The 12248-nt window shown below is 36.7% G+C and overlaps 2 protein-coding genes across 2 annotated transcripts; one reads left to right on the top strand and one right to left on the bottom strand.

Moving 5' to 3' along the window:
• Positions 1–612: 612 nt before the first annotated feature.
• LOC146133159 (uncharacterized) lies at positions 613–2463 on the bottom strand. Its single transcript, XM_083397662.1, has 6 exons — positions 2409–2463; positions 2109–2251; positions 1644–1827; positions 1171–1295; positions 896–970; positions 613–735 (listed from the first exon to the last, which is right to left on the bottom strand). The coding sequence occupies exons 1-6, from the start codon at positions 2461–2463 to the stop codon at positions 613–615; spliced, it is 705 nt and encodes a 234-aa protein (XP_083253788.1).
• Positions 2464–3564: 1101 nt separating this feature from the next.
• On the top strand, positions 3565–5169 carry LOC146133158 (uncharacterized). The gene is made up of 6 exons (XM_083397661.1): positions 3565–3616; positions 3728–3870; positions 4050–4233; positions 4559–4683; positions 4771–4845; positions 5047–5169. Exons 1-6 carry the CDS (start codon positions 3565–3567, stop codon positions 5167–5169), a joined length of 702 nt encoding a protein of 233 aa, XP_083253787.1.
• Positions 5170–12248: the final 7079 nt, after the last annotated feature.

Raw genomic sequence — 12248 nt, 5'->3', positions numbered from 1 at the left:
TAACTTATCAAAGTTTTGTCATAAAACACCTGTTGTTCTTGAGCGAACTATAGTGCGCAAATATGCAGATGTATAAGTGGTAAGATTGCACAAGCGCGAAAGAATTTGTGTACATTGGGGTTAAATTGACTTAACTTTGAATCTCGCATATTGTTTAATGTAATGATATGTACAGTATAATTTAACAGAAACTGGACTTTGTAGAGTTTATGAGGAAGACTATTTGTTTTAGTGATAAAATACTCGGCGATCAAGAAACAAGTAAAAAGTCGGGGTAAAACCATACCAAGCCATTAAGCTTTCTTTATAGATTATTTGAGTTCTTACTACAATTCAACCTTTTTTCAAAGCGAGGGTTGAATTTTTAATTTAGTATTCCCTGTTCTGGTTTTTCTATTTTAGCAGACATTCTAATAAATAAACAACAGAATTCCAACAACCATGTTTAATAATATGAATTTTATACTTGCAAAATGACGCATATTAGCATTTCATAGTACTATCAAGTTTTAATAGTAGTAAGCCAAGGTACAGCAATGTCATCGTTTACCAAATATAAAAAGAAGTGGCAAAGACAAAAGCGTAGTGAAAAAAGGAACGAATCGAATATAATTAAAAGTGGGCATTTCTTCTTCTACGTTTACTCTCCTCATCCAGCGTTCCAGCTTCTCCACGAACCACGTCAACTTCAGCAGCTGAAAACCAAACGTCGGTGTAGCGGAACTGGAACCAAATCTAACAAATGAAGCAAACATGCGATAAAATACAATGTATTTAAAAATGACATAAAACTATTTATGTTAGGTTAAAAAATTTGACCTTAACAAGATAATGTTATTTAATGTAATGCTGTGTCGCTGACTTTTTCACACCCTACATGTTTTGATCAACTGACCTCTTTTTGCCATGGCTGAATGTTTTCGATCATAAACAAATCGCCTTCTCCGTCGACAGTGTTAGGATGGTCAACCTATAGACAAGATTATTGCTGGATAATTTTTATTTTCTATATTCAAATGAACAAAGATGTTCGAAATATAACAAGACTTAAAATGGCTATATTGGTTATGCCTATATTTTATGGTGAACGATTTCATAGTCTCGTGTTGTGCTTAAAACTGTCAATATTATTCTGTAAGCTATAAAGTCTAAGCCACAACTTTGCCTCACTGTAAAGTTGGCAACGGGAGCTGGGAAGTTGATCAAGTAATGATCCCCTGACGAGAGACCGAGCTCGTAAATTCGGGACCGAGCTTCACTTTGAACCATGTTGCTTGGAAACGATAGGAGGGAAACTAAAACGGATGTTGTTAGCGTTAGATGTGTGTACCTAACAATTTTCCTATTACCGGTTTTTGTAATTTCCATATGCCCTGCAATACAGATATTAAATAAATAGCATACCAAAAGCAGTTATGTTTTTATTGATAACACAGTGAGATATTTAAAAGTGCTTTTATTCTAGATTTTGTAAGTAAGCTTTGATTTTATACACAACCAGTTTTTTTATTGTCGCTTCAAAATGTATTACTTACATTATAACGGCTTTATTGCAAAAAAAACAATATACATTCGCTCAAGCGTCGAAAAGTAACCCCGACTCTAGCCAGCTAAGAATGTGTTGACCAATATGTGTGATATACCTTCATTTTCATCAGTTGCATCACAAGAAAAGACAATACTCGTTTCGTCAAATTGATCGCCGAGGTAATTGATGACAAAGGTAAAGCGGTCACTATTTGCCTGCCAAAACTTGTTGGACGCAGATAGTGTGTATCTACCTTCGGTGGAACTCGATTTAAGAGGAACTATGTCACAATCTTCGCACTGTAAAGTAAACCGACATGACTCGTTTTTTGACATTATTTTTGCACATTTAGCAACATATTGCATACATAAGTCTCTCGTAAGGCAATCCATTGTTGATATTTATTTTAGTTTGAGTTTTCTGTATATAAGTTTTCAGTCGTAATCGTTGCGTCTAACGTAGCAAAATTACTTATTATTTCAATTGTTAAATACCCTAAAGGTATAGTATTGGATGTTTGCCGTGTTTTTATAACGTCGATAAATTAAATCTAAATAACGTTTATCTTTATACAACTTACGTGAAACCAAAAGACAGGCGAAGGAAAGGCAAGTGTGCAAGTTTCATTCCCGACCAAACCTCCATGGACTGCAACACCTCGGGCTCCCGCCAGAGTTCGGTTGTTCTGCGCCCAATCTTCGATGTAGGAAACTGAATTTAAATCTGTAAAAACATCATTAAGTCTCAATATAACTATTTGTTTAATATGATACGGCCGTACAGAAAATCACAGTACACTTTCGCAATATATGAAAAAGCAAAAGTAGAAGTTTGTAAAACTATACATATTCATCCAAAAAGCAGTAAATCAGTGATGTACCTTGAGCAATTACTCTGGTGATACAGAGTATAAGGATAACCGAAGTTGATTTCATATTGATTTTGTGCGAGTTTAGACTTTTTGAAGTTTCTGTTAATTTCGAATCGGTGACTGATGGTTTTTCAATGATGCCGTTGGATTTATATACGTAAAAAAAATCGTTATTTACGAATACAACCATTAACAGGAATTATTTATTTACCAACACATTCGACGTAGTAAACCTGCGCGCTTAGATTTTAATTGAATAATAATGTATGGCGTGGGCATAGCCCACACAGGTATACTTCGTAGTTACGGTAAAAAGCACACATAATTACGAGCTTAACGTCATCATAATTGTAAGGCAGGAACGATACACGGCTGCTTTCTTACTGCCGAACTTTTTTAAATACTTAAAACTCCATTGAAGGGTAATTTCATAAGTACGTCAATCATCTATGTTCTTTTTGTTAGTTATTGCTTTCTATGGAGAAAACACTCATGTAGGAGTTTACGTCGTTTTTGATTCAATAATTATTTTAATATTGAATTAAGACAAATTCTCTTCACAACATTAGGCGACTACTTCTGATGAAAAAATATATGAATATAGCGGTAAATTTGGTACTTTCAGATGAATTACTTTCGTCAACAAAAACACAACAACACAAACAACAACAATTACCCTTATTGTCCGAATTATTGTATTGTGGTTATTACACCATCTTTAGAAGAAAAGCATATTTACGAATATAATCATACTATATGACGTATTTCGATCGTAGGCTATCATATTTATGTTTACTATGTCCTATCATGTAACTCTAGAAACAAACATTTCAAGAGTTTCGCCTACGCAAAGCATTTGTGTTTATAATTGTGCGTAATCCGTAATTGAGGTAAAAAATCAAGATAATTGTGGTCTAGAAAGCGTTGCTATAACCTTGGAGACACCTTAAATCGTAAGTCAGTAATTATTAGGAATAGGCATCTCCTGAATTGTTTTATAATTATGATAGCTAAATGGCAGTTTGGCTAGTGGTAAACAACACGATCGTCTTCAAACTCGATATATAAGTCAGCTATAACCCTGCAACTTCACTCTTTACAGTTTGAAAGTATTCAGAAAAATACATCATTTGTTGAAAGATATTAAAATATAACAAGATTAAATATGAAAACTGCACTTGTATTCCTGGGTATTCTTTTAGCTGTTAATGCTCAAGGTCAGTATATGTCCCTATATGAATATTAGCAAATTAGCGATTAACATAAGTGCAATTGGTTGTATTCAACGATGACCTGTAGTAGAATGTTATTTTATTATGTTTCTACAGATGTAAACTCAGTTACCTACATCGAAGATTGGGCGCAGAACAACCGAACTCTGGCGGGAGCCCGAGGTGTTGCAGTCCACGGAGGATTGGTCGGGAATGGAACTTGCACACTTGCATTTCCTTCACCTGTCTTTTGGTTTCACGTAAGTTGCTTTAATACAAACGAGTTTTTAAATGTGCTATATCAAGGCAAACCATAAAGAATCATAAGTTCATTTTCTACCATGTAACTATTTAAGACTACCGTAAGTAAATGTGCTTAGGAAGTATGTATATATAAAGCAGCGTATTAAAAGAACTTAAAAGTCATTATTTCCTACAGTGCGAAGATTGCGACATAGTTCCACTTGAGTCAAGTTCAACGGAAGGAAGATACACATTATCCGCGTCAAACAAGTTTTGGCAGGGAAATAGTGATCGTTTTACTTTTGTTATCAACTACCTCGGCATTCCATTTAACGAAACCGACATTATTTTCACCTGTGATGAAACTGACATTAACGAAGGTATGTGGCTGTTCAACATATTTTGCAAGAATATCGTGAATTTGTATATTACGTTTTGCGGTTATTCTGTTGACTGAAAGAATATTTTTAGGTAAATCTATTAAAGCCAGTTAACTGAACATGATCGTATGCTGGCTTTTATTCTAAAAATACCAAGCATGCAAAAACTCACTGTTGAACTGTTCTGCAAACACATGTTTATATATATCAGGATGTGATCCGAAGTCGAACTGGCCCACAATAACGATATCACTTGAAAAATATTCGAAATAAATTGGAATTTCGAAAAGTCACTTATGCAGATTTTCGGTGCGTTTATTTTTAGTATCACTTCTGTCGTTTCCAAGCAACATGGTTCAAAGTGAAGCTCGGTCCCGAATTTACGAGCTCGGTCTCTCATCAGGGGATCACTACTTAATCAACTTCCCAGCTCCCGTCACTAACTTCACTGTAAGATATAATTATCATAAAAATTAGTGTTAAGTTCAGTATTTTATTTCTATTGTTTTAACAAAGATCAAATTTTTCTTTTAATAGGTTGACCATCCAAACACAGCTGACGGAGAAGACGATTTTTTTATTATTGAAAACATTCAGCCATGGCAAAGAGAGGTTAACAATTTTGAAACATAATCCCTAATTTTGGCTTTTTAAACATCTGAAACATATAAGCATTACTTTTATTTGCCTATTATCAAATTAAAAATAGTAAAAAACAAAGAGATCGGGTGTTTACAGTGAATATCGATACATTTCTAACTAATAAATCGAAAAGGGGACTTTAATGATTTTAACAAACCGTTTTTTTTTTAGATCTGGTTCCAGTTCCGCTACACCGACGTTTGGTTTTCAGCTGCTGAAGTTGACGTGGTTCGTGGAGAAGCTGGAACACTGGATGAGGAGAGTAAACGTAGAAGAAGAAACGCTCACTTTTAACTGTATTCCATTCGTTCCATTTTTCACTACGCTTTTGTCTTTGTCACTTCTTTTTATTTTTTTGTCACTTCTTTTTAATTTGGTAAATGATGACTTTGTTGTATATTGGCGTACCACTATTTAAACTTTATATAGTACTATGAAATGCTACTATGCGTCATTTTGCAAGTATAAAATTCATATTAATAAACATGGTTGTTTGAATTCTGTTGTTTATTTATTAGAGTGTCTGCTAAAATAGAAAAACCAGAACAGGGAATACTAAATTAGAAATTTAACCCTCGTTTTGAAAAAAAGGTTGAATTGTAGTAAGATTATATGTAATTGAAAATGCAGACTGTGCTAGCGCTGCGACATGTGAATTTGTTTACAACCGCTTACCCCACTCTGAACCTACCAATTCCCAAAAAACTATAACAAATACAATTGAACAATTGAAACATGCGTATACGCTTTCATGCCTAGCATTTAACTCCAGATTTCATTCACACTTGTCTCATGATATGATAAAACTATCTCATCTATATATAACAGAACAAAATGACTTAGAGCTAAGTTTTACCATTGAAAATCTACAATTTCGAGTCCAGAGATAAAAAGCTACAAAGCCGCAAAACAAACAGAATATCCGCCCTGCTCGCAAGCTATCATCCATTTCTGACGGTTCACCCTTATTCTCCTCCTATGGTTGGTTTGTAGTGACACTTCGTCACATTGCTGTTTATACACAGAGAATGTTTGTTTTATCGCTGTAGTTTCGTCATGGAAAATTTTCAGTATGAATTTATTGCCTAAATTTCTTGCAATCGCCTTTCAATGTTTGCGTTATCTTTGCAGCAAATGTGCAACGATACAGTTTTCCCAGTATAGACACGTAACAGGACACAAATAAAACAAGTGGTACAGGGTTTCCGTGGCCTTTTTGCAAAAAGTACATTGGTTAGATTCGGTTTTACCAAACGAATAAAGGGAGTCATTTGTAACAATTGCGCCCAAGTTAAGCTTTACTGAAAGCTTCTTAGTTTGTTTTCGATTGTTGAATTGTAGAGGTTGCGGTAAATTTTCTCCCGTGGCAAACGTGCACTCCCGCAATTTAAGGTCCAGTGCCATTTTAATTGAGCTTTTGGAGGAAAGAGAATTGTTGTTTGTATTTTTTCGTAAACCGATTTGGTGGAGTTGTACTGCTGGATAAATAATTTTAATGTTTGGGTTCTATACGATCGGAACGTTGTTGCGCTACCCGAATCCCATTCTTCTGGGAGACTCGATATTAATTTTATGAATTGGACAAAATCTGTGTTGTTTGGTGTAAAGTTAAATTTATTTACTAATGTGTCATATTGTAGATACTCGCCGTTTCTATTCAATAAATCCTGGTGAAAAATTATGTTGGAATCTATAAGTGATGGCATAAAAAAACATTTGAGCGGAATTTTACATTTTTGTTTAGCCAAAGCGGACGGCTGTTTGACTTTGGATCTATAATTTCCAAGAGTTGTTTGCACGCCGTTATTGCGCAACGTAACGTTCGCATAGGAAGTATACGCCTTGTGATTGCATTGTTTGTTCCTATGTTCCCATTAAGAAGCGCTTCTAATCTGTTACCTTGGATAAAGGGGCCTTCGATTTGTTTCCAATCAGCTTCCGCGTTTTCGTCAAGTAGTTTAGAGATCCATTTTGTATGTAAGGCTAACAAGTAATTATCTATATTGATCATGCCTGCCCCCCCATTTGCAATACTCGCACTCAAAGTCTCTCTTTTCACCCTCTCCCATTTGGACCCCCATAAGAATGTAAAGAGGATTCGTTTAACTTTTGATATAAAGCATTTGGGTATATTAACCGGGACAACACTCATTTTAAAGGTTAAGATTGGAATCATGAGGGTCTTGATAACTGTTATTTTTCCGAGAAGAGAGAGACCCCTCGCGGACCAAATATTTGATACTATTTTAATTTTTTTCAGAAGTGGTGTGAAGTTTTTTTGGTCATTTAATAGTGATGTATTAAATTTCCAGTAGCCTCTACCGCGTGGTGCTGGGTTAATGTCAGCCCCTAGAGTTGCTATATTATGGTCGGACATTATACCGGGGACTATGTCTACATTTTTAACGTTTTCGACGAGAGATCCGTCAATTAAAAAGAAATCTAAACGCGATGATGCCGCTGGTAGTTTATGAAGCCTTGAGAACTTTTTAACGGTTGGAAATTTGTGGCGAAAAATATCTGTTAGTTTGTAATGTGTCATATATTGCAAAAGACTTTCTCTTGCTTTTCGGTTACGATGTTTTTTACTTTCATTTTGATCTAGGACATTGTCCAGAACTAGATTGAAGTCCCCTCCCATGATTATTGGGGCATCTGAAAAGCTGTCAAGTACGGCGAATAAATTGATGAAAAATTCTGGATCGTCCTTATTCGGCGCGTAAACATTAACAATTACTATTGGTGTTGCATTTATTGTAATTTCAACCATTAAGTATCGACCTTCTTGGTCTACCCTTGTGCCTGAGACGGAATAGGATAAGTTTTTGTCGATTAGTATTGCAACCCCTCTATTGCTTGAGGTGCCGTGCGCCCAAAACGCTTCCCCTCCCCATTCCATACCCCATAACTTTTCGTGCTTAGCACTACCATGGGTTTCCTGCAAAAGGGCAACGTGACACTTTTTACGACGTAAAAGTTAAAAATCGATTTTCTTTTCATAGCAATGTTTAAACCTCGAACGTTGTGTGAAATAATATTTAAAGACATAAAAATAGTATTTAAACGCGTTCGACACCAATATCAATCTTCCACTCGTACTCCATGCCACAATCACATCTAAACGCTTTATTGGGACCCAAAGACAGGAATGCTTTTTCCCGCAACAACAGTTGACTATCTTATACTTGCAATGGGTATTACTACACGCTTTACACATGGCAACCTTAGATAGCGAGTTAAGAGTAAAACAATTACAGACAACAGAGTACCTTTCGCACTGTATGCACTCAAGCACATCTTCCTTCGTCTTGTATTCTGTCTGGAGCTCATCGCAGCACGGCATACGTCTCAATGTCCCTTCGCATGAAGTACTTTGACATGTTTCTTTACCCTCTTCGACCAGAAATAACTCGTCCGTGCAGCACTTCATTGCTACGGAATACTTGTTGGAACAACTCCAGCAAACGAAAGTTTTCGACTGAGCCGAAACACAGCTTCAGCTTGGCAGCCAGGGCATGTCAGCGAAATTCTGGTCGCACATAGGCTAATAAATTTGCTGTTAGGAAGCTCGTCTGGGCTTCGTTGCAGCCTTTTCCTTGACCAGTTGTTGGTAAGCTTCGGTGTGCTTGACTTGATGTTGGCGTTGTTTTCAGAGTTGAAGTCCGGGGAGTTTTTATCAGCATCGTTTAGAATGCTGCTTACGGCTGTTGTAGAGTGTGGATTGTTATCAGCGTTGTTGACGCCAGTGCTAAATTGGGGGGCAACTGCGTTATCGTTTGTCTCTCCGTGTGCTTTGGCTTGCTTGTGCTCTTCTTGTCTTTTTACTAGCCTTTTTGACGTTTGGGACAGTTTGCTTGTTTGTGACCTTTCTCGTCACAATACTTGCAAGTGAACACTTGCCCATGATATGTTACGTAAAATTCACAGTCCGCCATCCTAATATAACTTGGTAAAGGGTTTTCTTCCACGTCCGTTGGATTCATTGTCAAGATTCTCATTCCGGTTAGCAACCCAACCTTGTCCTTCCTGTGTGTCACCTTTTCAACTTTTCTATATTTTGCCGATATTTCCTCTGCTATGAGTTCACTGGGGAAAGGGATAGGCACCCAGCCAACTGCGATGTTAATCTTGTCATTTTTGTATAGTTTAACAAATTTTACTGATTCTGCTGCGCATAGCTTTGTGTAAAGTTCCAAAACATTTTGTCTATTGGTGTAAGTTATGTCGACGTTTTGGCCTGGCATTTCTGCAATCCCAACTAATTTCTTCAGCGGATATTCGATACTTTTTATAAGATTCAGAATTTCGTCTCTTTTCAATAAATTAACTGTCCTCATACTTAAGCAATTCGGCCTCTTAAAGCTGGCCGCATTTTCATTCACTGCCTGAGCGTAACTTGCTCTGCTTGCCATTTTTCGCTCCGCACTCCACGAGCGCCAGACTTGGAATGTGAAATAACGTATATCCGTTTCACAGAAATAGCATATGTTTTTAAAGCGCCGTCCAGCGCCGTCGTGCAAGCAAAGTTCATGTTTCCACAGCTCGTGAGATACATATTGTTGTTGTTTGTGCGAGCCCAGAAATGATTTTGCAATCGTATTTTGACGTAAAAATTGTATATTCGCGTCAGGCAAAAGTGTAAAAAAAAAGGTTTGAGGGAACCGACCTTGTCATGTGATCTTTTCTTAAATATTGTAAGAATTAATGACGTAAATGACGTAAATCCTTCTTTTGTTCATAGAAATTTTCTAACTGATTCTCGTCTATAAATAGCGTGCTCATTCAATACAGAATGCCTTTTACTCAGACAACAAATTCGGGTGGTTGTTTCTGAGCTAAGACTTTATACGAAGCAGAAGATGAATAATTCCATATGAATACCTTGTAGTCGCGAGGTTGATACGCCGAGGCACAAAAGACAATTAAATGAGTACTCATTATCACCCACCTCTACAGGTCACCCCTGCAAAAAAATTCATTTACCTGATTAAGAAATACTGCCGTAACCTACACATGGTAGCATGAACTACCGTATATAATATACATGGTATTGTATAGTCCCGTAAACATAGTGCCTTTTCGACAGGCTTTCCGAAATCAGTCTGCCTAATCAAATTTCGGAACAGTGGTTCTCAAGCGAGGGTCCACGGGCCCTGAAAGGTCTAAAAAAGGTCTGTGAGAAGGTCCCAGAGGTTCCGCGAGTTCATTGAAAACTGACAGAACTTTTTTAATGTGTAAAAAGATAATTTGTTATACACTAAATTGAAAAAAGCCGAATGTATAAACTACGAGAAGTAAAGTAAACTTTTTAGTTCGAATTACGTCTAGATCAGGGGTTCTTAAACTTTTTTTAACCGCGCACCCCTAAAATTTTCTTTCATCTCGCGTGGACCACTGTAGGCAAAAAAATTAAAAAAATGACGTCATAAATTGACGTCACAATACAAATATACCTCATAAATTTGCTGATTTTGGTCCAAAAATGCGAAAGTAAAATGGAGTCTAAATACATTCAGTGCAAAACCGTTTTTATTTTTGATTAAATTGTTTTCTTTAAAAATCTGATTACTTCTTGAATATACACTAATATTTCAATTAAACCTTCATGGACCCCCTAAAACTAGTTTACGGACCCCCAAGGGGAACATGGACCCCAGTTTAAGAACCCCTGGTCTAGATCCATAAGCTAACATTGTACGTTCGTATGTTTATCTCAATTCTGATAGATATAGACATTTGGTTGTCAATGAATTAATAACAAAAATCAGTAGGCTAAGAAAAATCACATTTTTCGCGATGAATTTAAAAATGAGTTTGCTAATATCAAAGCAAAATTAAATTCTACTATTACTTTTTATATTGTCATATTACTGAAGAATAAATGTTATTAAAAGCTTTTGCCGATAAAATGGTTAAACCCAAAAACTCGGCTGCAATAAGTTCGCAAAACCTTATAGATTATTTAACTAACCATAGTTATCTATGTCAGGGGTCACCAAACTTTGTTTTAAAGGGAAACTAGGTTACTGCAAGGCCTGACCACCGCGGGCCGGATAACTGTTGGGATTTACGATAGCGGGTCGAAAAAAACGGTTCACTATGTTCGAAGTCAAGGTAAAATGGCTAGACCTACCAGGCAATTTGCGAACAGTTTTAGCCGCAATAGATCTAGAACAGTCAGCTTTGACGGAAAAAAAACGACAATATGGTTGGCCTGGTGGATACATCGTCTATTTTGCTTCAAGTAGACAACTACAAAAATAAATTACAATTTCTAAATGCGCCGAGATCAAGACCCGCACGACGTGTAGTTAAGACCGCTATCTAATCGAAAACAAAGGCTTCTTCTCAGTTATCGTCTTGCTGTTCGCAACTTTGATATTGCAAGTAGCGTCTCCTATATGCTAACTTGCCCGCCTTCTATAGTTTAACTGGTTGTTCGCTTATCAGATAATACAATTCTATTAACCTATACGTCTTGTGGTTGGCTAACGAGTTATACGCACGCAACCTTCAAGCAACCTTAAAACGAGAGTCAGAAGCTTCAACTAAACTAATCTCGTGCTCCACAGTACCACAGGCGATTCGGTCCTAAATTGCGAAGGGCATTTTTCGAACTTGGGCAGTTGAATTTGAATGAACAGTCCGTATGAATTTAAACATAATTTGCGGTTCATTTTGAAGATGGTGCCTCCTAGTTTATATCGTTAAAGTTTGAACTTGTTGGTTTACAGTTAAAGGTTAATATCGCTGAATATTAATATTCATATTTTGAATATTATTTTTTTGTACTATTTTTCGCTAAAAGTGTGTTTCTTGGAAAGGTGTGCGCAATACAAGCACTGTATAAAAATTTCAACTCCATATCGTCAAAACTTTCGGAGATATTGCCAAAAAACAATACAGGCGCGCCAAGTTCGCCCAGGTCTAACGAGTTTTGAATAGCGGTTAAAGTGGTCCACGGGATGAAAAAGGTTGAGCCACTGATATAAGCGAATTCTACTGACCCATCAACATCGAAATTCGCATTTAATACAATACTCGACCAACAAGCTAGCAAATCGGAATAAGACTTTAACCCAGCAGTATAAAACCTACAGCTACATCGCCAGTGTAGAGAAACGACGCATGTCTGTTTGTGCTTGTAATTATAGCGTGTTCGCCTGGTAAAGTGTTAAATATTTCACCTAGATACTCATTTCCTTTCGTGGCCGTTCTGGAAAATCTAGCCGACATTCGACTCAGCTAATCTCCATCGCAGTCGCTCTTGTGCTATATAGTGTCACGCTGCTGTTGGATTGAAAACACGACAGTCAACAATGCACGCCTTACTGGCAACACGTATTTTTACTGCGCTGTAAGCTCTTTTATTG

The sequence above is a fragment of the Ascidiella aspersa genome, chromosome 9 (assembly GCF_963924565.1).
Source record: "Ascidiella aspersa chromosome 9, kaAscAspe10.2, whole genome shotgun sequence".
Lineage (NCBI taxonomy): Eukaryota > Metazoa > Chordata > Ascidiacea > Phlebobranchia > Ascidiidae > Ascidiella > Ascidiella aspersa.
This window is presented reverse-complemented; position numbering and strand designations above follow the sequence as displayed.